Source organism: Aptenodytes patagonicus, chromosome 3 (assembly GCF_965638725.1).
Source record: "Aptenodytes patagonicus chromosome 3, bAptPat1.pri.cur, whole genome shotgun sequence".
In the NCBI taxonomy this organism is placed as follows: Eukaryota; Metazoa; Chordata; class Aves; order Sphenisciformes; family Spheniscidae; genus Aptenodytes; species Aptenodytes patagonicus.
In genome coordinates, this window is record NC_134951.1 from 98,056,402 (window position 1) to 98,076,628 (window position 20,227).

Consider the following 20,227-nt stretch of genomic DNA (forward strand, 5'->3'; position numbering starts at 1 on the left):
TATGCAGCTTCTCTGCAGTTTTCTTTGGGTATCTGAGCATACATTTAAGCAAATGACCTATCCTTGGGGAAGAACAGGATGTTGGTCAGTTACAGTTCTAGGAAATCTTCCCTAGATATACTTCAGTACTTAAACTTTTCTTAATTGTGAACAGTAAAGGGCCTTGATGTGGACATGACCTCTTGCCATAGAATCATAGAATCATTGAGGTTGGAAAAGACCTCTAAGATCATCGAGTCCAATCGTCGACCCATGAGAATCCAGGAGACTAAAACTTGCTATCAACAGCCCAGAGAAGGCAATAGTAGAGTTGGTAGTGATTGGCACAGGCACCACACCCTCGTGTACCATATGCTCTAGACCACATGGATATGCATCACTTTGTAGAGAAGACCGTCACATATTTTAGGGGGGTTCTCCCTGTCCCTCCTTTTACTGCACTGTTTGCAACATACTGCTGTTGGCCCAAAGCACCCACTGACCATGCAAGGAAGGTGGCTGGTTTTAGGTAGCGTTTTCTCTTCAGACCCTCATAATTGATCACTACCTGTGTCACTCAGAGCATCAGCTCTGTGGAATTTGACCTAAATATAGATGAGGCCTTGTTCACCCTAATGTCATGAAACACTTAACAGCTCCAAAACCTAAAGCAGTAAGTCAAGGCTCTGAAACCAGCTTTCAGTGTTGGTGTAAAGTCTCCTCCTGTAAATACTACAGCAGCCAGAAAATATATTTTCTCTGGATGCCACTTAAAAATACACACAGAAAACAACCCAAAATCCTTGAGCAGAACTCTTTCCAAATATCCATTCTTCATGAAGACACGTTAGGTTAAAAGTTCAACAATTTCACCAAGCTGCTGGCTTGGAGTTCAAACCTACTTGCGTAATGTTGAGGTTTCAGGGCATTGAACCCAGAGTATCCCTTGTCAGAATGTTGAACAAAAATAAAAATGCTGCAATAAAATGCTGTATATGACCTTTTCTTAACTTTATTTTCTAGAGTGAATTTATTTTTGGTGCCAAATTGACAACTCTGGAATCTGAGTAGCTTAAAAAATAGGTATATAAAATCAATGACACTTTGACCCTGTCTGTGCCTTGACCTAAGGAAACCATCTCTAAGATGGAGAAAGCATCAAAATCCCAAGACCTGTTCCCTTTTGTGATGCATCTACTGATTGTTTCTTCCAATTAGTGTATCGCTAAAGAAGCCTTTTAACTATCGTCCCCATCAGTGGCCCTTCAGTATGTGGAACTGAACTGAGAACTACCATCTTTATTATTTACAGGTTTGCAGTGACATGTAGAAATATACTGTACTTTGTCTGGGGCACTAAGTAGGAAAGTGGCAGCTCTGCAGCCTGGAACCTGGCTTTCCCAGGTGGCATTGATGAACACGAGTTTTGAAGACATTCACTGCCATCCACGAAAAACATGTAAAAGTCCAAATGTTGTATGTGTTGTTTTTTTTTTTCCCAGTTATACCCATTTGCTATAAAGACTGAGTTGCTTTTTCCAGTGAGAGAACTTCAGGAAAATTTTATCAGTGCAGGTAATTGATTTGCCTGTCAATAGTGAAGACAGCACTTGTACACCTACATCTGTGGCTAGTTTCCAGTGGTTATAACCAAGGCATATTTCCAGTCAAGTTGAGCTTTAATGTCCTGTAGTGGCCCTGAACCCAGTGTTAGAATGGAAATCAATTTTTGTGTGTTGTGATGACATCGGACCACAGATGAAACATTCTTCTACTAATTGTCTGAATAAGAAAACAGCATTTCACATGGAAATGAGCTGCAGTTTGAGAAGATGTAATTGGACCTTTACCATTTGTTTGTTTTTCTTGGAGCACACTGGCAGTTCTTACAGATTATTTCTCTCTCAGCAGAGGCACTCTAATGCCCTCAGCTGCTTATTTTGTCTGGAAAATTCAGGCACCCAGGATGACAATGACAGCAGCAGCAACATTTTGACTCCCAAATCCCCTGGCAAAATAGTTACATCATGTCTGGAAATAATTGGGCAATGACAGAATGGAAAAATTACAATGACTCAAGCAAGACAGGGACGCTCTTAGTAATGGGGGTTTTAGGTGTTCATTCTTCTGAAGGTGGCAGTTCTTAGTGCTACTGGAAAACTCTGGATTGACGTCCTTTGTAACTAAACCCCACTCTTCCCATTAGAAATATTGCAGAGATTTCAAGTCCCTAGACCAAGCTTTAGTACTAATCTGCCCTACCAGTATTCCTGGTCTTTTGGTGTAGAGGGCTGAGTAGGACAGCTTGTTCTCCAGATCCTCTATCCTTGGCTTCTTTCTTGAGGTGATCAGAGACTTGGCTCTGGGGTGTGGATGTCTCATCCTTGGGAGCTGGTCTATTGGCTAGAACTGACAGACGTTACTGATTAGGGCCAGTTTCAAATCAATGACATTAAAGGCATTTCATACCATAAGACCCGTAAAAGATACGGGACTTCATCTTCCTGTAGAGGAAAATAGTCTTCTGCATTGGAACTGCAGGAGCAATGTGCTGATTCTGGCTGTCTGTGTATGTCTGCTTGACTGATGTCATCATGATCTATTTCATCTTCAGTCTATGAATTTTTATATTGAATAAAGACTTCATCTGACACTCCAGCTTCCAAGGCACTCTCTCCTGTGAAATTGCATCACAGTGTTATACCCACCACCAAAAGAAAGTAAAGAAAGTTAAGAGTCTAACCTGGGCTCTGCTGTCTAGATCTGCAGCTTGCAGAAAAGGCAGTTCAGACCCGCTTTGTTGGGTAGCACAGGCATGACCTGGATTGTAGTCTTGTTCTGAATTCATGGCCCTGAGATTACAGTATATTCTTGGCAAGTCCTAAAAATAACATTTTTAGCACCTGATTTCTTTCAGGAGTAAAATCTGGGGATTGTAAGAGTGTTTGAAAAGACTTACTGCTGGATGGTCTTATTCTCAGTTATGACTGGGTCCTGGGGTGCCATCTGTGGGGTTTGTGGGATTCTGTCCCCATGTTTGCTTTTATGTGGCATATTTCCCACAGGCTCTTGCAATCACAGCAATTTGAAGAAGAACAATGACATGACAAACCAACCCGTCTAGTGAAGCTCATGCTGTGATAGGGGAAATAATAGCATAAAATCCATTATTTCATAAAGCATAAATTTATTCACACTGGGTTTATGGACAGTGCTAAATGCTGCCTCTACAGCAGCATCATTATTGGGGTGTGAACCGTCACATCCTGGCCAGATTCCAGCTGGGTGATTACTTTTTGCTGACCTACTGTTTTTATTACTATTTGTATAGTACCATAAGTCTACTTGGCACTGTACAATAACTGATTTAAGTAGGTAACTAAGACCCTATACTGGAGAACCTACAACCTCAGTGCCAAAACTGGGGCAACTGAGTACAATACAACAAAAATAAAACATACTGGTGGAGTATAATACAACGATAATAAAACATACACAGTGTGGTGCAAGCTTTACAGCTTGTGTCATGCTCATGCAGTAGGTGTCTCTTCAGAAGTTTGGTTTTTTTTCTCTTTAATATCTGCTTAAAAAAAAGAGAGGAGTTTTGCAGTTTGGGGCATAGGAATTGGCTACTAGAAGCCATTCCAAGTTTAAGAGTTGTCATGAAATATAGCGAGGATATTGTAATGGAACAGTGGGGAGAAAAAAAAAAAAAGAATAAAACCAAAGTTGATAGAACTGGAAAGTGTTGTTCTTTCCTGCCTGAAGGAGAAGCTTTTTTCTTTTTTTTTTTTTTTTTTTTTTTAATAGAAGGGAATGGGGTAATCTTTAGTGAGGTATATGAATAGAACAAATGTGGTTCATGGTGGGGAAGACAAGAAAATTTAATCTTGGTACCAGTCCAGACTTTCTGATTGAGAAGGAAGTGGAGCATACTGATGTTACTGAAACTGCAGTGCTGCAACACTAGAAAACTTGGAAGTAATAACAGGGAGGGGGCAAGGAAAGAAAGACGGGACTCCAGATTACTGCACTCAAACCAGAAAGGTTGCTTATATTTAGGGGGTATGCAATCCCGTTGGATCCACCACCACGGTGGTTTGAATTGTTGACAAGCTTGCCTAAGTGTGGAATTGATAAATTAGGATGGGAACCTGTGGTACAATAAGCACTAAGCAAAATGTGTTCCTGCCTCCAAAGTTGCTGTTTAGTAGGACAACTCTGCCTCCCCTCTTAGCCAAATATCTTGTATGCTTAGACACTGAGGAGATGAAGGACATATGTATTCTCGATAAACAATTAAGTTGTGAATTTTACTTGTTTTGTTTGCAGTTTAAGCTGTGGTGGTCACATCATCATTCAGAAATGTTAAAGATGTGTAGATTTACTTGCATCTAAATGAGATGCAAAATTATAATTAAGACTCAGCTTTTGGTGTCTAGGAGGACAGATTAGTTTTGACCCTGCAAATTTTTGTGTGGAGTCAGAGTTATAGTGAACGAATACATTTGTGAAAATAAAATAACTTCTTAGCAGGTAAAAGAATGAATGGATTGTTTCGTCAGCTTAGGTATAGAAAATTACTAATCTGTACTTGATTAAAAGGTGGAAAAAAGTGTAAAGAAATAAATGATTACTAGCTGGATTTATGATACTAACTTTAACTGCTTTGTTCCTCTCTCCACTTTGTATTTTGAGTCTTGATTTGACTGTTCTTTTTAACTTGTTTTTCTATTAATACAATTTGGATAGATAAATGGATTGGGAGGAACATGAGGAACCTGCTGGTATCTTTTTTTCTGTTTTCTTTGGTTGTTTGGTTTTTGGTTTTGTTTGGGTTTTGTTTTGTTCCCCTCCTCCCCCCCCCCCCTTCCCAGGGGAAGACAGAGAAAGTGTTGCAAATTAATCTTTCAGAAAGGAAAGGCCTCTTACAGTTCTTCAGCTTTTTTTGTGCTGATAAGCTGGTATCAGGTGAGAGGTATTGGATTTGTGGGCATTAACAGACTAACATTAGTGGTCATTAGTCATCCAGCACATCCCGAGCATCCTTGAAATATTAAAAATAAACAGATTTTTGACACACGTTGCATTAAGTAGGTTCATGGATATAGGTACACCTGACAGTCTTCAAATAGCCCTTGCCTTTTCTCTTCTCTCAGGACATATTTCCTAGGCAAATAAATGAAAAAAAAAAAAAAAAATTAAATAAAGTATTAATAATATGTAATACTACATATATAGCAGGAGACAATCTTTAGGTCTGTGGAATGCTTTGAAACTCTCAACTGTCTCAGTTTTGATGGGATGATGTGTAAAACAGACCGGAGCTGAGTGCCTGGACTGGCTTGCAAAGTCCTTATACCACCTTGAGAGCTGCACCCTTGTTTTGACGTGTTGTGGGAGGGAAAATCCATGAACTGGCTTCAAAATGCACAGTGCGTTTTGAGCTGAGCTCTCTCCTCTGATGGAACCGTTAAGTATGGGCCATGGCTTGCCAGGACTGAGCGGCTGTTGCTGCACGAGGCCCCGCTTGTTTTCCAGGATTTTCTTTCCTGTGATCTGTTGATCTGTTTTGGGTCTGATGCCTTCCTGTCCAACATGGTAGGCAGGTGTGCTCTTCAGGAAGGACTACCCTCCTTCCTGAAAGAAAGGTTTTAACTTTGTGGATTTTAAATAGTTGTTGCTTTTTGTGCCCTGGAGACCAGGAAACTCCTTAGTATGGTGACAAATCCAAACCAAAGGAGTTGGGTTACTACTGCAGATGCAACAAATGGATTGCTTGCCTGCCCCCTTTCCCCATCCCCCATGCTGCAATTGCCTTATATTGCATCTGACATCTGTCACGTTATGTGACATACATGGAAAATTCCCATGGTAATTGGAACATGCCGTGAAGCTCATAGTTTCACCATCTGTGTACTAGAGAAGCAATGTGGTCCAGGGAACTGAGCATAGGATCAGTACGGAGCTCTTTAGCTTTACCCGATATATATATTTTGACAATTTTGAGCATGGTGCTTATTTTCTCCATTTCATCATCAGTAAGTGACAATGAAGCTATTATAAAACCATGAAGTTCTGGTGGTTTATTATTTAATAGTTGAATAACAGAGAGATTTGACTTGGATTTGGGGGTGGGGAGTGAGTTTGCTTGTGTTCCAACCCAGTCCAAATTCAGGTTTCTTTCTACTTCTGTGATAATACATCACATTTGTATTTTTTATTCTGCCATAGAGAAAGATACAGATGTACAGGGAAATGGAAGTGATTTACTTCGTTTCTTCTCCTGTTAGCATAAACCAGTGTGGACAGTGATGCTGCATCATACATTTAGTCCCATGCTTCCCACTCAGGTGAGAGCTGTGGCTACATCCACTGACATTGTGTGTCTGATGATGAGTGGAGATTCAGCTCTGGAAGTGAGCGCACCAGTGTTTTCCATTAATGCTTCCTTATGTTGCAAACTGAGCTTGCAGGACTGCATGTGTTTAGTTAACCCACAGAGTTCTCTCTCTTTTGTTTTTCCAAAGGTGATGATACAAAAGTAATTTTCTGTATTTTAGTTATAGTTGTGCTCTGGCTGTTCACTGTGTTGAAGGACAGGACCGTGAGGTAAAGATAACTGGCTCGCTTGCACAGGAGAGCTGCTGGCATAGCAGTCGTTTCAGGTGTCTTACTGTTTGTGGAACTTTGCTTACTTAGGATATGTTTGCATGAAAATTATAATTTCTGAGGTGAGAATGAAGAAAAGAGCGAGACTGAATTTAGAACCTGCAACTGAAAAAGGATCCTCGTGTGTGGTCAGCATGGATCCCATCCTATGTGGCTAAATCTTCTGATAAGACTTGGAAAAATTGCATTAGCTTAATTATGTTTGGTCACCGGGCCAAATGGTTTAGAAATGAACACGTACACCCTGTCAGAGGAAGAGGACGTTGTTATAGTTAGACCTTGGGCAAAGTTCCAGACTGTGACTCCTGACCTGAGCCGAACCACAGATGGGGCTGGGAAGCAGGAGGAGGATCGCTATGAGGAGCGGGTGTGTGGTTAGCTGTTGAAATGATGGCGACTTGTTTGTGTTGTGCAAAAGGGTAAAACAGTACAACTGAGAAGAGCTGTGGGAGGGAGTTATGTGTAATAGTGGGATTCTCTCCAGAGAGAGATTTCCCATTGATTCTCACCGGAGGTATATATAGAAATAGATAATCGCACGTTTCATTTTTACAATCGCTTTACTTCCAGGAAATTGAAAGGCAATAGAGCTTTTATTAGAATTAAAAAACCCACCTTTTGTTATTTTGATAAATTTTTATGACAGCTTTGTTATCAATTACCACTCAGAAAAATGGAAGATGTTCTTTTCTTCATTTCCTTTGTTGCCTCCCCCCTTCCCCTGCCCTGTCCTTTGGAAGCGCATTTTCCCCAGATTTGGTTCTTGACAAAGAAAAGGCAAAAGAGAGAGAAAGAAAAGGAAAAAATTATTAATTTGGAGGCTGTTAGAAAATGTTTCTTTTGTTTAAAACTATGTCCACCAACAAAAATCAAGGAGCTGTAATTAGTTCTTAAATAGCATAAACAGTGCAACTTAAGTAAATGCCCCTCAGCATCCTGTGACTGGCAGGCTTAATCTTTAGAAAGGCAGTGCTCCCACTTAGAAATATCATTCATTCATTCAGTGATTCAATTCTAAAATACCTGTGCAGGATTCCTCTCTAGCAGTCCTCAATTGTTCTTATTTTAAAAGCATCTAGACACCTCGCCTATCTACAGTTACGGTGTCGTAGCAATACAAAAGTGCCATTTTACTCCTCTGTGTCAGCGTGAATTTCCTGCATGCTACTTGTAGATGGATCTAGAAAATGCCAGTGTTAAGAGTATGAGTTGTGCAATGAAATGATGCTTTGTGAAAGTGAGGCAATACAAGGTTACTGTTCATGTGAGCTCTGTGTGCTTTTGCAGAGTAGTAAAAGCTGAGCAGCTTTGCCGAGTTTCTCCAGTATGGATCCCAATAGATGCTGATTTTGTAAAACCACCACAGGAACAAGCACTAGCTTGTGTATTTTTTAGCGTTATGGATGAAGAAGACCTGGAGACTGACTGCTCACCTCTTGGGTGAATCTGCTCTAGATGAAAGCTGAGTGACGAAATGTCAGTACAGGACAACCTGTGGTGCCCTGACCAGGGCAGTACTTACCCTGTAGAAAATGTTAGCCTTTATATCTATTCACGTAGTACTTATTTCCTGGTAAGGTACCTCTTTTGGAGGGGTGCTTGCCAAAGTCTTGACCTGAGCTCATAAAGGAAGATGTTATGGTTCTATCACTTCAATGTCTCAGCCAGTTTTTCCAAGGAGGATTCATTATCCATGCCCCAGAGAATGCTGGTCCTTTGAAGGTTGGTAAGGAAGCCTCTAGACAGCAGGCCAGAACTTGCTTACAACTGAATTGATGAAAATGTAGTTATATTGTATGTAAATCAGGTTTGTTTCATTGATTTGAGTTCCTTCCAAAACAAAGTTTTGTCAAACTAATGGGTTCTAACCTCATCCATGACCAGATTACCATAAAGGACATTGCACTCATAGTCCCTGAGAAGATGGTCTGTGGTAGACAAGTTCAACTTCTTCTGAGGCTCTCTTGTGAAATTTTTTAAGAACTGAATCTCTTAAGTCTCCACCACTGACAGGAAACAGAAGTTGTTATGTACATCATTGTGCTAGATTTGAGGGCATTCTGATTTTGCTGACTGAACCATTGTCAGAGACCGGTTCCAGGGTTAAGCTGACCTTTGTCATCTCCTAGTGAGAATCCAGTGTTCTTATGAATGTGCTTTTGAAGCCAGCATCACCCTGCCCTAGTGAGTCCTGCTGAGACATACCACCCCTTGTAGAGTTGGCATGGAGAGCAAAGGAAAGTGGGCATGCCAGAAGACAGTGCTTGGTACCAGCTCACTTTCCTTTCAGCTGCATGAGAGTTGCAGCTGATGCCCCTCCAGTGCATAAGAGAACATGCTAGATAAATTAATCCCAGCACACAGCAGGGCAGGTGATTCCTGCCAAGCACATAATGCCACAAGGGTGAAGGTTTGGAGTTGTTTTTTTTTGTTGTTTGTTGCTTAGTTTTTTTCTTAAGCGAGCATGCCAATGTCTACACAAAAAGTCCCTGGAGAGTTTCTGACTGTGTACAGTATGTTAAGTCCCACTATGCAACTGCTGTCCTAAAGGTGTTTTTTCTAGCACAGCTACTTAGTCTCTATGAGAGCTCAAAGCAGCCTTGTTCTGGCAAGCAAACAGACCAAAGCATTGTGGGGCAGGTTAGGGCAGCAGCTGCTCTGATGACAAAGCTCAGCTGTGTTGCTGCTGATACAGCATCCAGCATCCTGCGGTTCGGTTCACCTGCCACCTCCCTCCCTGCTCCCCTGCCCCGTGCCCAGGGAGCTGGGCTTCACAACAGGCTTTAATTATTTACTCTCTAAGGATATGGCTTATTCTGCAGATCAAGTGAAAAAGTGAAGTCCTTAAAAAACATAACACAAATAAGCCCCTGAGCTGTCAAACAACAAGTCCCTTAAAAGGGCAAAATATGCAGCTCTCTGTGGCCTGCACAGATCCCTCCTTTCAAACTGCTGGCAGGAGGCTTCCTGTTTGGATGGGCTGCTCACAAACGGTGTTGTGTGGTGAAATCAGTCACTTCCCAGCTCCTCCTTCAGGCGTCCTTTTGCCTCCCTTTACACTCCTGATACCAAAGCCCCTCAAGCCTGGGTCCTGTCAAGATGGGATCTGGCTGCTCAAATGTAAATCTGAGAGCACACACTAGCACCGTGCAGTTTCTCCCCTGGATACATAAAGCAGCCCAAATTAGTTATGTGTGTTTGAAAATGGGATAGACAAAATGGTCCTACTGCAATAGTCCTGGCCATTAAGGGGTAAGTGAGTGTTTGGTGGTCTGGCTCCAGAGTGGTGGAAAATTGATTTCTGCTTCATTGTTTCATTGTGTGTTTTATTTTGACCAAGTGGGATACCTTTGGAGGATTCTGCCATTTATTCTGGGTAAATTCTCCAGTATATGCTTTTTGCTTCTTTGGTTCTTTTACTATAGTAGTGAGAGAAAGGCCAATACTGGCATTCAATGGTAGCATTCAACCTTGGCTACTGATCGTTATTGATAAATCTACCTGCTGGGAAATCCCACACTGGGTTTGAAAAACCTTTTCAGACACTTTGGGAGAAGTGATTCTACACTGCCATACAAGAACAAGTTACTACCATATTAAAGCTTAGCTACTTTGTCTAGCTTGTGTGTTTATTTTGCTCTTTTGTGTCTCAGATCCTTCTGTCCTCTTCCAGCTGTTACACCAGTGATAACCATTGTAACCATTGTAAGCTGCACAGATCCAACAGTCTTGTTTATCATTTAATGCCTGTTGTTTGTTTGTTTGGTTTTTTCTTCCTGCAGAACATGATCAGAAGATAGCATCATACACCATGATCATGGCCCCCCGGAAGAGGAATCGTCATGCATTGGGGTTTCTTTGTTGTTTTGGGGGTAGCGACCTCCCCGAAATCAACCTCAAGGACAATAACCCCCTCCAGTTCCTTGAGTTTTCTGTCCCAATCCCACCAGCAGAAGAGCTCAATGCCAGATTCTCCGAACTTGTGGTAAGTTTCTGCTGGCAGATTGATATATTTTAGGGGGTGGATGAACTCCTCCCTTCAAAGGAGGAGTAAAGGGACTTAAGGGACCTATTAGGGATAGGAAAAAAAACTTCTGTTGAAACTTCTTTTTTTCTTTCTTTTATGAACAATTCCTTGGTGGGAGAAAAGCAGCAAATGACAAGATGGATGACAGTGGCGCTGGGTATATAAGTACAACAAAATGCTTAAATATGCTTATTTATTCTCACAGCACTATGCAATTCTCCAGGTGTAGGATTGGACACATTAGAAGGAACCTCGTAAGTTCTCTAGAGAACGAATCCCTGACAGTCAATTTCTTGTTAACAACTTTGGGATAAAATCTGCTGTGTAATATAGTACAGTGGAAAATGTTAGAGTTTGCGGGTCTATAAAATAAGGACTATACTGTTCTGTTGATCAGTAACATACTGCTGGTGAGGTATAAGAATCAGATGACCATGCTAATTACGTTTCATCAGCCAGCTGCCTTTGAACCATGAAATGGTGCTGTTGCCGCAACAGACATAAACAGGAAGGGAAGCAGTTATGTCAGATGAACTTTGTCGTTTGCTTTTGTGGTAAATGTTGTGGATTCCAGTAGCAGGCACTTGCTATTCATGCCTGGCATCAAATGACTTTGCTGTCTTTGCCCTCTTGTTCAGCCCGCATGCAAAACACAGGCAGAGGTCATAGGGCTGTGATGTTTTGCAATCTGCATCGTAAAGGTGATGCCCATTTGATGCAGTTGATTAGCTATCTCATTACCACTCTGAGATCGGAAGTTATATAAAGTGAGGTATCTGTAAGTGTATATAAGCCTGAGTGGTGCTACTGAGATGAGGAATAGAACAGGAAAATATTGGATCTCAGAATTAGAGGAATTTGCTAGTAGTCTTTCTACGTGACACTTACAACATTAGCCCAGTAAGTTCTTGGCTGTTATCACGGCTTCAAAGTGCTGTAGCAATGAAAATAACCGTATAATTTGGATATGCAAGTGGAGGTTAGCATATGGGCAACTATAGCATGTCATACCAAACATAAGGACAGCTATAGTTTGTCAGATCAGTGGTCTGACAACCTAGCCCAGGCTCCTATTTCAAGATGGGGTCCAAAGCAGATGCCTAGGGAAGAATATAAGATGTGGCCATAGGGTGGTCTTTTCCAGGATACTTTCCAATCCTCTAACAATTTTCAGCTGAAGGACTTCTCAGCCAAAGTTGCTTTCTGTGTACATAGTAAATTGGTATGGATTTATTTTCCATTAACTGTTTTCACCTTCCCTAGCACCCATGACAATTTTTTAGCGTTTACAGTATTCTAGACAGGGGAGTGGGAAGGAGTCAATAGAATTTGCAGCTGTTTCAGGAAGAATAGGGTGTGTAGCAAAAGAGAGTCTACTTGCTTCTGACTAAGTAGCAGAGGAGGAATCTCCTCTTGCGGAGATATCTCACAAAATCCTGGTCTATATTTAAGTCAGCTTGCCTTTTATGTGAGACTACTTGAATTACTCTCAGAAAGTGCAGCTGACTGACTGTAGAGAATTCTGCTTGGTGACAGGTATCTCTCATGAGTAAGAGTGTGTAATCTGCTCTGCTGTCAATTTATTTCTGGATGCTGCTTAAGTATTGGTTTTCACATGCGAAGCTTTAACTGCTGTATCAAAGTTCACTTCTCCCCAGTACCAAGATCCGTTGAAGCATTCAAGCCAGCCTTCCTGAAGACGTCACCAACAGATGTGCTTTGCTCCTGAACTTGGCTTGCTAAAAGTTGAACTTTATCTTCGGGTCATAGTGAAAGACCTGTTTTAGTTGCTGCTGGGCTTTTGCTTATGGAGAAGGGTATCAATTTCTACGAGGAGTTTGAGAGTTTGTGGTAGTATTAAAGGTGCTTTTAGCTTTTTGTTTCATGCCTGGCAAATACCGGTGTTCCATGTGCTTGTGGCAAAACAGCTCACAGCTGCCTTATGGAAGTCTATTAAACAGTATAATTTATAATGTTTTCGGTGCAAAATTTAATGACAAGTATACATGACCATCTGTAAAAGTTTTTGGCCCCAGAAGTTTGTGAGTTGTTGGTCTATGCTATAACATTAAATGTGCTGACAGCTTGTAACTGGCATATACATTTCAAACAAATGAAGCCATTGAAATGAAAATAGATCATATTCATGTTCTTATATTTAATGATAGTGCCCTTGCCATCATTACATGAGAAGTGAGCTGGGCGAGAAAAGTGCTATTTTTCAGAAGGTTAATGGTGTATATCGCACGATTTTATAAAGCACTCGGATACGATGGTGATGCATGTCCATAGGAGTTCATGGGTAGGCAGGTAGCATGAGAAGCAGTAAGGGCTTTATGAGCAGGAGAACCTGGGCTAGAAAGTAGGCTGGCAGAATGCAGAATTTGCCTAGAAGGGCTAGTTTGTCCACAGGTCCGGATTAATGCATGTTCTACAAGACACTAAAATAAAACAGGCTACATCTGTATTGACAGCTCGGATGAGATTTTAATTGGATTAGAAAGATTCAGTCTGTAAATGCACCAGTATAAATCAGTGACCTGGAAGTGCCTGAGAAGGCTCTGTGCTGTGTACTAGCTTCCCCGCTGCTTATCCGTTAGGGTCTAGTCTGGGTGCACTTGTACTATATAAAAAACAGATTGGAGTGTAAAGCCTTTTGACCCAAATCCCCAAGTGAAATGATGACACCAACATCATCTGAGATCTGTAGTGACGAGAGCATTTGTGTTAGCTCCCTGAAGCAGGCCCAGGGGATATAGCCTCATCTCGCCATCTGCTCTACAAAGGGTATAATGAAACATTGGTGTGCTCGAATGAATTTTTAAAAGCCTTATTTTTCCCCTTGTTGCAGTTAAAATCTGGGGCATTTTCCCACATACGAGTTAATGACAAGAAGAGCTAAGCCTAGCTGTGCTGGAAAAGCCTCCCTTGTGATGAATTTTCCAGTCCAGTAAATATTCAGTATGTTTCTACCTGCCTTTCTGAGGAAAATTGACATTTTGAGGGCCAGAAGCCAGTCTTCTCTTGTTCTTGTGGACCTTAAATTAATAACATGAAAAGTGAATTTGGAGATGTTCACTTTGCAAGAGGAGGGATTAGGAATGTGTTGGGGTCTGTCTTTGTGATGGAGTCACAAGACCCTTCCAGAGCTTGCAAACTTGCTCATGTAGACTCCAGGCTGAGGCAAATACACATGTATGGGCTGCTCTGTTTGGGACATGCACCCGAACCAACCAACCGAGTTGGTTCCAGCTGCCTAACTGGACTCTGACCAAGGCAGTGGTTGTCAAATGACAAGTTGATGCTGATTTCAGCTGAAATGTCTGCTCTCGATGCTGCTCAGCCATAAAAACAGTTCTAGGACGGATCCCAGGCTTTTGTGTTACTTGAAGCTGGATGCTGTGTTTACACCTTGTCTCCTCGATTAGAAAATTTAAACAGAAAGGGTTACTCCTGATATGGGCCAAATTCAATCTTGATTTATTTCATTTGGAACATGTGCAGAGAGTAGGTCTGAATGAAGGCTATGGTTTAGGGTGATTTGGTCTGATTTCGTTTGGGCTAAGACAGGAGATGATGTGCTAGCTTTCAGGCGGTCTGCTGGCAGTGATTGCTTTGGGACTAATGCAGTGGTAACAGTACAGGTAAGTCCTCATCAGACGTCTAGCTGCACAAGACACAAAGCAAACAAAAATACTTGTGACCACAAGCTTTGCCCCTCAAAGGGCCACTTTTATGCACCCAACAGAAAGAGAGCAGAACAACGGGCTTTAGCGTCTCTCCTTCAATGAACAGGCAAGGACAAGAAGCTCTAGAGAGTAGGATGTGTGGAGTGGTCCTGTACCTCATAAATCGTGAAACTGGCCCTACCTGACCATCAAGGCTGATCTAGCCAGTGTCACTTCTGCTTTTTTCCTCAGTCTCTCTTCTCGGCTAGCACTGTGTATACTACCATGTAGTAAAATGCTGCTGCAGTTGGTGGTCTATTGGCTGGTGCCAAGCTGGTTTTGTGCCTGCTGGCAAAAATGGCTCTGCTAAGCACATGTGTTTTTCCTTGTGCAGATTTATTGACTGAACAGGAACTGCAGAAGAATCTGGAAGAACTATTGCAAGGCAAGGGGAAATAATTTTTTTCATGAAACAGCTTCTCCATGTCCTTGTTCATATTTGTTAGCAGCGGTGTGTTCTTTTCACAGTGTATTCTGATTCCTTTTGCTCAATATTAGAGTCCGGGACTCTTCTTGTTGGTTAAGGGTGGTGTGCTGCTTGACACTAAAGATTTTGCCATCTAGATCTCTCTTACACCAGCAACCTGATCCCAGATGTGAACTCAGAACCTGCCAAGAAGGGTAACTTAAATGCTGGCAATTCTGGGAAAACAGAAAAATGTAAAGAATGCTAGCACAGGAGAAAGAGCAGTGTAAAGAGCTTGTGCTTTTGTTGTTTCTCTTTTTGTTTCTTTTGTTAGTGGCTCTGTTGAGATAGTTATGGTGTTTGAGAAGGTGGAGTTCAAGATTGTCTATTTTAGGATGGAAGGTCCATGGGGAAGAAGTGGAGTTGTCTTTTGAGTTGCCGTTTTCAAAGTTGGTCATATTATTACAGCCTCCAAGCTTGAATGATAATATCCTTGTCTGAGTTACCTGCACCACATTAGATTCTTACACTGGGAAAGACTTGAGAAATGCCTACTGTTATCCCCTCTTAGTCTTGGCTGCCTTTGAAGCATTCTGGTATTTAGCTCAGGTGGGACATTGACTGGATTCTCCTGTCATGGTTTGTTTCTCTTACGTTGCATTTGAACCTGTTTCTTTTTTAGTTTTGGTTTGATTTTTTTTTCTTCTTTTTCCTTAAAGTCCCTAAATAAGGGATTTTGTTGACTTTATAGATTCACCATCCTCCCAGGCTTTTCCAGAACAAAACTTTAGACCTTATGCCACCAAAAGTACCTATTAAGTTACATTGTTTACGGTTGAGGAGCTGCATAAATACTTATGAACTCTCTGTATTTGAAAACTTCAGAATTATCCAGCATCTCTTTTGGCCTGCTTTTATGCTTCTCGTCCATTGAAATGACAGCTCCATATGAGGTCCCGTCATTCTTTAGTTGCTCAAAGACGTAAGTTGCTGCTTGGGTGAGGCAACATACACTCTTCTGTCTCTCCCTCTCTCTCTGAAGAGATCTAGTTTTCTGACCCTGCTGTGAAACCCCAGCTTTTGTTGTAGAGAAGATGCACACGGAACTGCTATATGTTCCTGAACAATGAGGCCACTGGAAATCACAAATGTATTTTCCCTTGTAGTATTGCCTGAGTGCAATGAAATGAAGATGGAACAAAGTGCTGAATCCAAGGGCTCTGTCCTTCCCTCAGGATCAAGCACCTTCAGTGTGTTCAGTCCATGCTGGGAACCATGATTGAAACCTTTAACCTTGGTTTCTGTCTGCAGTGCTCTGTAACGCCACAAGAACATGGAACTATGTCCCTTCCTGACAACCCTAAATTCAACTGTTAGTCTTTCACCTTGTCACCTCTGATCCCGTAATATTTAGTAATGGCTTCCACAGCATCACAGTTGGCTCAATTTCTGAATTAAAGATGAGCTAGCCCAGGAATCAAGCTGGAAGGAATGGCAGTGACTATGACAGTAAAGAGAAGAGAGAAAATGAGGATCATGTTAGTTCCTTCTCCTCCAGTCTCCTTGGAATAAGAGTTGTACAGAGGAACTCCCATGAAGGTGAAAAATAGGAGGAGGAGATGTGGCAGGAGAGTCCAAGCAGCAGAGGTAGCAACTTGGTAACCTCTCAATACTCTGATAATTTCTGTAACTGTGACCAGAACTTTTAATTCTTTGTGCCACCTGAGGAAGGAGGATATTTGGAGCAAGATGCCTGTTCCTTTACTGTACCTTTTGCGCTTGCCTTTTTTCTCTGTCCTCTCCCACCACACGGGTTTCACTTGGTTTTTCTGCCCATTTAGCTAATCCCTTCCGAAGTAAATCAGTGTCTTCATCTTGTCCTGAAACAGAACTATGGAATTAATGTGACATTTGCTGCTGTCACGTACTTTGCTGTGCTTTCTTGATTTCTCAACCCTCCAGGCTAGTAATTGCAAGCACTTTAGTGCCAGAATGCTGAAGAATGTGAAGGGAGTTGGTTAGCATACTCTGAGCACATGAGCCATCCACATGACTGGTATCTTTGCTAGTCCTCACAGGACAAAGACAAAGGAACAGTGGAGTCACCGGGGACACATTTCTAGTAGCATTGGATGAAGTGATCAATAATAGGTGGTTTGGGAAAACTCTGCTCTTTGCTTACTCTGTGACAGCTCTCCCCATCTGTTCCTTCTCTGCCTTCACAGAGAATAAAATTCAGTGATTATAGTCTCTCTTCCCAGAGGAGAGAAAGTTGAGGAGAAAAGAAAGAAAAAAGGAGTTTTGTGTTGAAAGAGATTAAGGTACAGCTTGGAAGTATCTGAGAATTCATTTATTTATTTCGTCAGAGGAAGCAAAACAATTTCTGAGCAAGGCATCAATTTGGCACGCACTGGATAACACACCTTCATCAAGAACCACAGGGAGATGAGATCCAAACCCAAATAACTGTAGTAGCGGTTCCCACTGCAGCTGACTTGGAAGTAGCAAGTTTTCTTCATGCTTAGTTCTCCCTTGCAGGCCATTTAATGTAATGGATACTACATAAACCTCAGATGAAAACTAGGCTTCACCACATTGAATAAGTACTCCCATATATCACCAGCCCCACTTCAGCTTGCCAAGTCCTAGCTGTGGCAGTGTTTGTGAGGCCCCTCTTTGGCTCTGCAACCTGCAAGAGTATTTATGGGGTAAAAAGTACAAGAAATGCCTCCGTTGTGGGCTTTCATGTGAATATAGACTGCCTTAAACATTAGTCTATGTATGTAGGCACAAGAGGGCATCAGCTGTGTTTCTCTGTGTTTGTTGACAAGTCTGGAGAACAAAGTTCTCCATTTCTCTCCCAGCTCCCTTGTCATACTTCTGGGGAACAGATATGCAGAGTTGCCCTTTTTGTCTCTTGGCTCCCAGTGCGGAGCACCACCTTCCCAGAAAAGTATCCTCCATGTCTGAAGCTTATTTAGTCCTTAGTTTCTCACTGAAAGCTTGTGGCTTAGAAAGACATGCATTTTAGGTCCTCATTTCAAACCCCAAACATGTGTCGTGTGTATTGATAATAGTATTTAATCACATTTAAATTCAGGCATGTTACCAAGATTTGAGTATTCCAGTTTCAAATTATCAGTCTTTTGAGTAATTCTGTCCTCTTGCTGGATTCTTTTGAATACAGGGATTTAATTTCTGTGTCACTTGCCCTGCATGTAAATCATAGTTTCAGACTACACCTCTGACAGGCCCGTGGCTTTGAGTTGTTGATCAATGCAAATTTGTCCGCAACCGTAATTTAGAAGTGCCTTTATGCTGTTTTGCCCATAAGAGGAAGTTCTTTTATTCCCTGTGCCCATCCCCTCTTTGCTTTTCTGTAATGAATGATTGTACCTAGTCAGGAAGGTTGAGTAGTGCCAAATGCAATCAAGATCTGGAGAGGCCCTTCATTTTTATTTGCATATGATGAGCTCTGACTCCAGCAAACTAGGAGGTTTTGCTGGCCTTGGCTCAGTGGAGAACTCCCCACCTCAATTATTGCTTCCTTTCTTGCACTTAATGAGAATGCGCCAGTGGAGGCTGTAAGAAAATACTGATGGTGAGACTAAGCTGGATTTTTCATGACCAGAGGCTCATATCCAGGAAGAAGTCTTAGCATCACCATCTGAGTAGAAGACGCTGTCTCTGAAGGCAGAAAAAAGCAAAGCTTTGAGGCAGCAGATTGCTTTCCTCGCTGATGGGGGTCAGGCCGCAAAAACTTTCCTTTCTCTTGGGTTAGTTTATAGTTGTCAGATTAACATTTTTCGTGCACTCAGATGCACTTGCCTTCTATTATAATGGCAAAAGTACTGGGTGGTTTAAGATTTCTGAAGCAATTAGGGGACTGAGGCTTGGGGGGTAAAATCTCTTCATGGTATCATAGTCTGTCTAGTTATGCACAGATGTTCCTTTATGTCCAGCACAGTTCTTCAGTCCAAGATCGTACATGCCCAGGATACCTTTTTTTCTTTTTAACTGTCCATATCCAGGATACCTTTTTTCTTTTTCTTTCTGCTCTTCAAAGAGAGATTTTTCATAATGTCCTGTCTGCTTTACATGTGTCCCATGTGCAATACATGTGTACAAGTCCTTGATTTTAATGCACATATTGCTACAAGCAGCTTTCTATAGTTACTCAAGTCCAAACACATAAGAGGTATTACATTTTAGGCTTCATGGCAGAGACAGCTCTCCCCTTCAGACACTCACCTACATACGGAGTCCTGTGATAGGGACAGGCTTGTGGCACTGAGTGCAGCACTGGCGCTTTCTCTCTCTAGGCTCCCTTCCAGCAGCTGGTTGGCAGCTCCCTGACCAGCTGTGTAAGAAGCTGCAGTTGCTATGCTGCAAATGTGTGAGACCCAGATGCTGTGAGAGGAGCATGAGATGGGAGCCAGGTCTCACACTCCGTGTCTGAGAATCAATAGTGTTGTGTAAACAAATGTAATTCCAGTTCTGGGCTTATGTGCTAGATTTTGAGTGTGAAGAAGCTGGGGTGTTACCAAAGTACCTGTGTAGTTATAAGGCTTTTGTGCAGGGATACACTGTTTTGTATATCTTGTTGCTTTACTGTAAACTTATGGATGGATAGTTATCTGATGTAAAGCAGTTCAGTTCCACTGAAGACAGTAGTGGAGTTATATCATTCTACATTGCCTGAAATTTGGCCTGTGTAGTATTTTCTGTGTCTGTGTAGCGATTGTTGGCTTCTGAATATCCCAAGCAGAGCATACTGGCCACCTTTCTGAAAGGTGGGGAATGTTGTGGTCATGGTTGGAATACCTGAAGGTAATGTTTGAGTGTGTTCTGAGTATGACTTACTTACAGTAGACACGAAACACCTGAGAAAGACCTACTTACTGGACTACATGTGTTTAACAGGCTAATCCTGATGTTCCCTGACTGAGGAAATGCATGTAGTCCATCTAGGGCATAAGAGGAGAAGTACCAGATTTTGGAAGCACAGCAGATATGTAGCTTGGGATGCAAAAAGAGGGGAAAGAGCACATCCATTCTCTAGTGGCAGGATCTGTTAAGATGTCAATCTTGTGTCTTCCCTCTACTGAATGCTTGGAAGCTGTCATGATATCCTATTCCCTAAGCCATGGATAGGGTGGATGTGCTTACTGTTCAGAAATCTTGTGTCCACGTGTTTCTAATACCTTATCAGCTGATTTCATAACACTGTCTTGTTTTGGCATAGCTGCAAATGTTAGGCAGCATTACATAAAAAGAAAAAAATAACGTAAAGCTCTACTGTGGCCCTTTTCCTTAGTAAGACATCATTAATATTTAAATGGTTTTTGTGTTGCATTATGGCTATAACAAAGAGTCAGGAACTTTCTGGATTGAGTCTGGAGGCTGCTGAAGTGA

At 41.8% G+C, this 20,227-nt stretch overlaps 1 protein-coding gene across 5 annotated transcripts in view; it reads left to right on the top strand.

Moving 5' to 3' along the window:
• The window catches only part of DAAM2 (dishevelled associated activator of morphogenesis 2), a 218,983-nt gene that overhangs the window by 74,466 nt on the left and 124,290 nt on the right, over positions 1-20,227 (top strand). For all 5 annotated transcript variants that reach the window (XM_076334380.1, XM_076334378.1, XM_076334383.1 and 2 more), the window contains one exon: positions 10,434-10,636. In XM_076334380.1, the coding sequence (XP_076190495.1) occupies positions 10,463-10,636 (174 nt within the window). In that variant the 5' untranslated portion in view covers positions 10,434-10,462. The remainder of the gene's footprint in view (positions 1-10,433; positions 10,637-20,227) is intronic.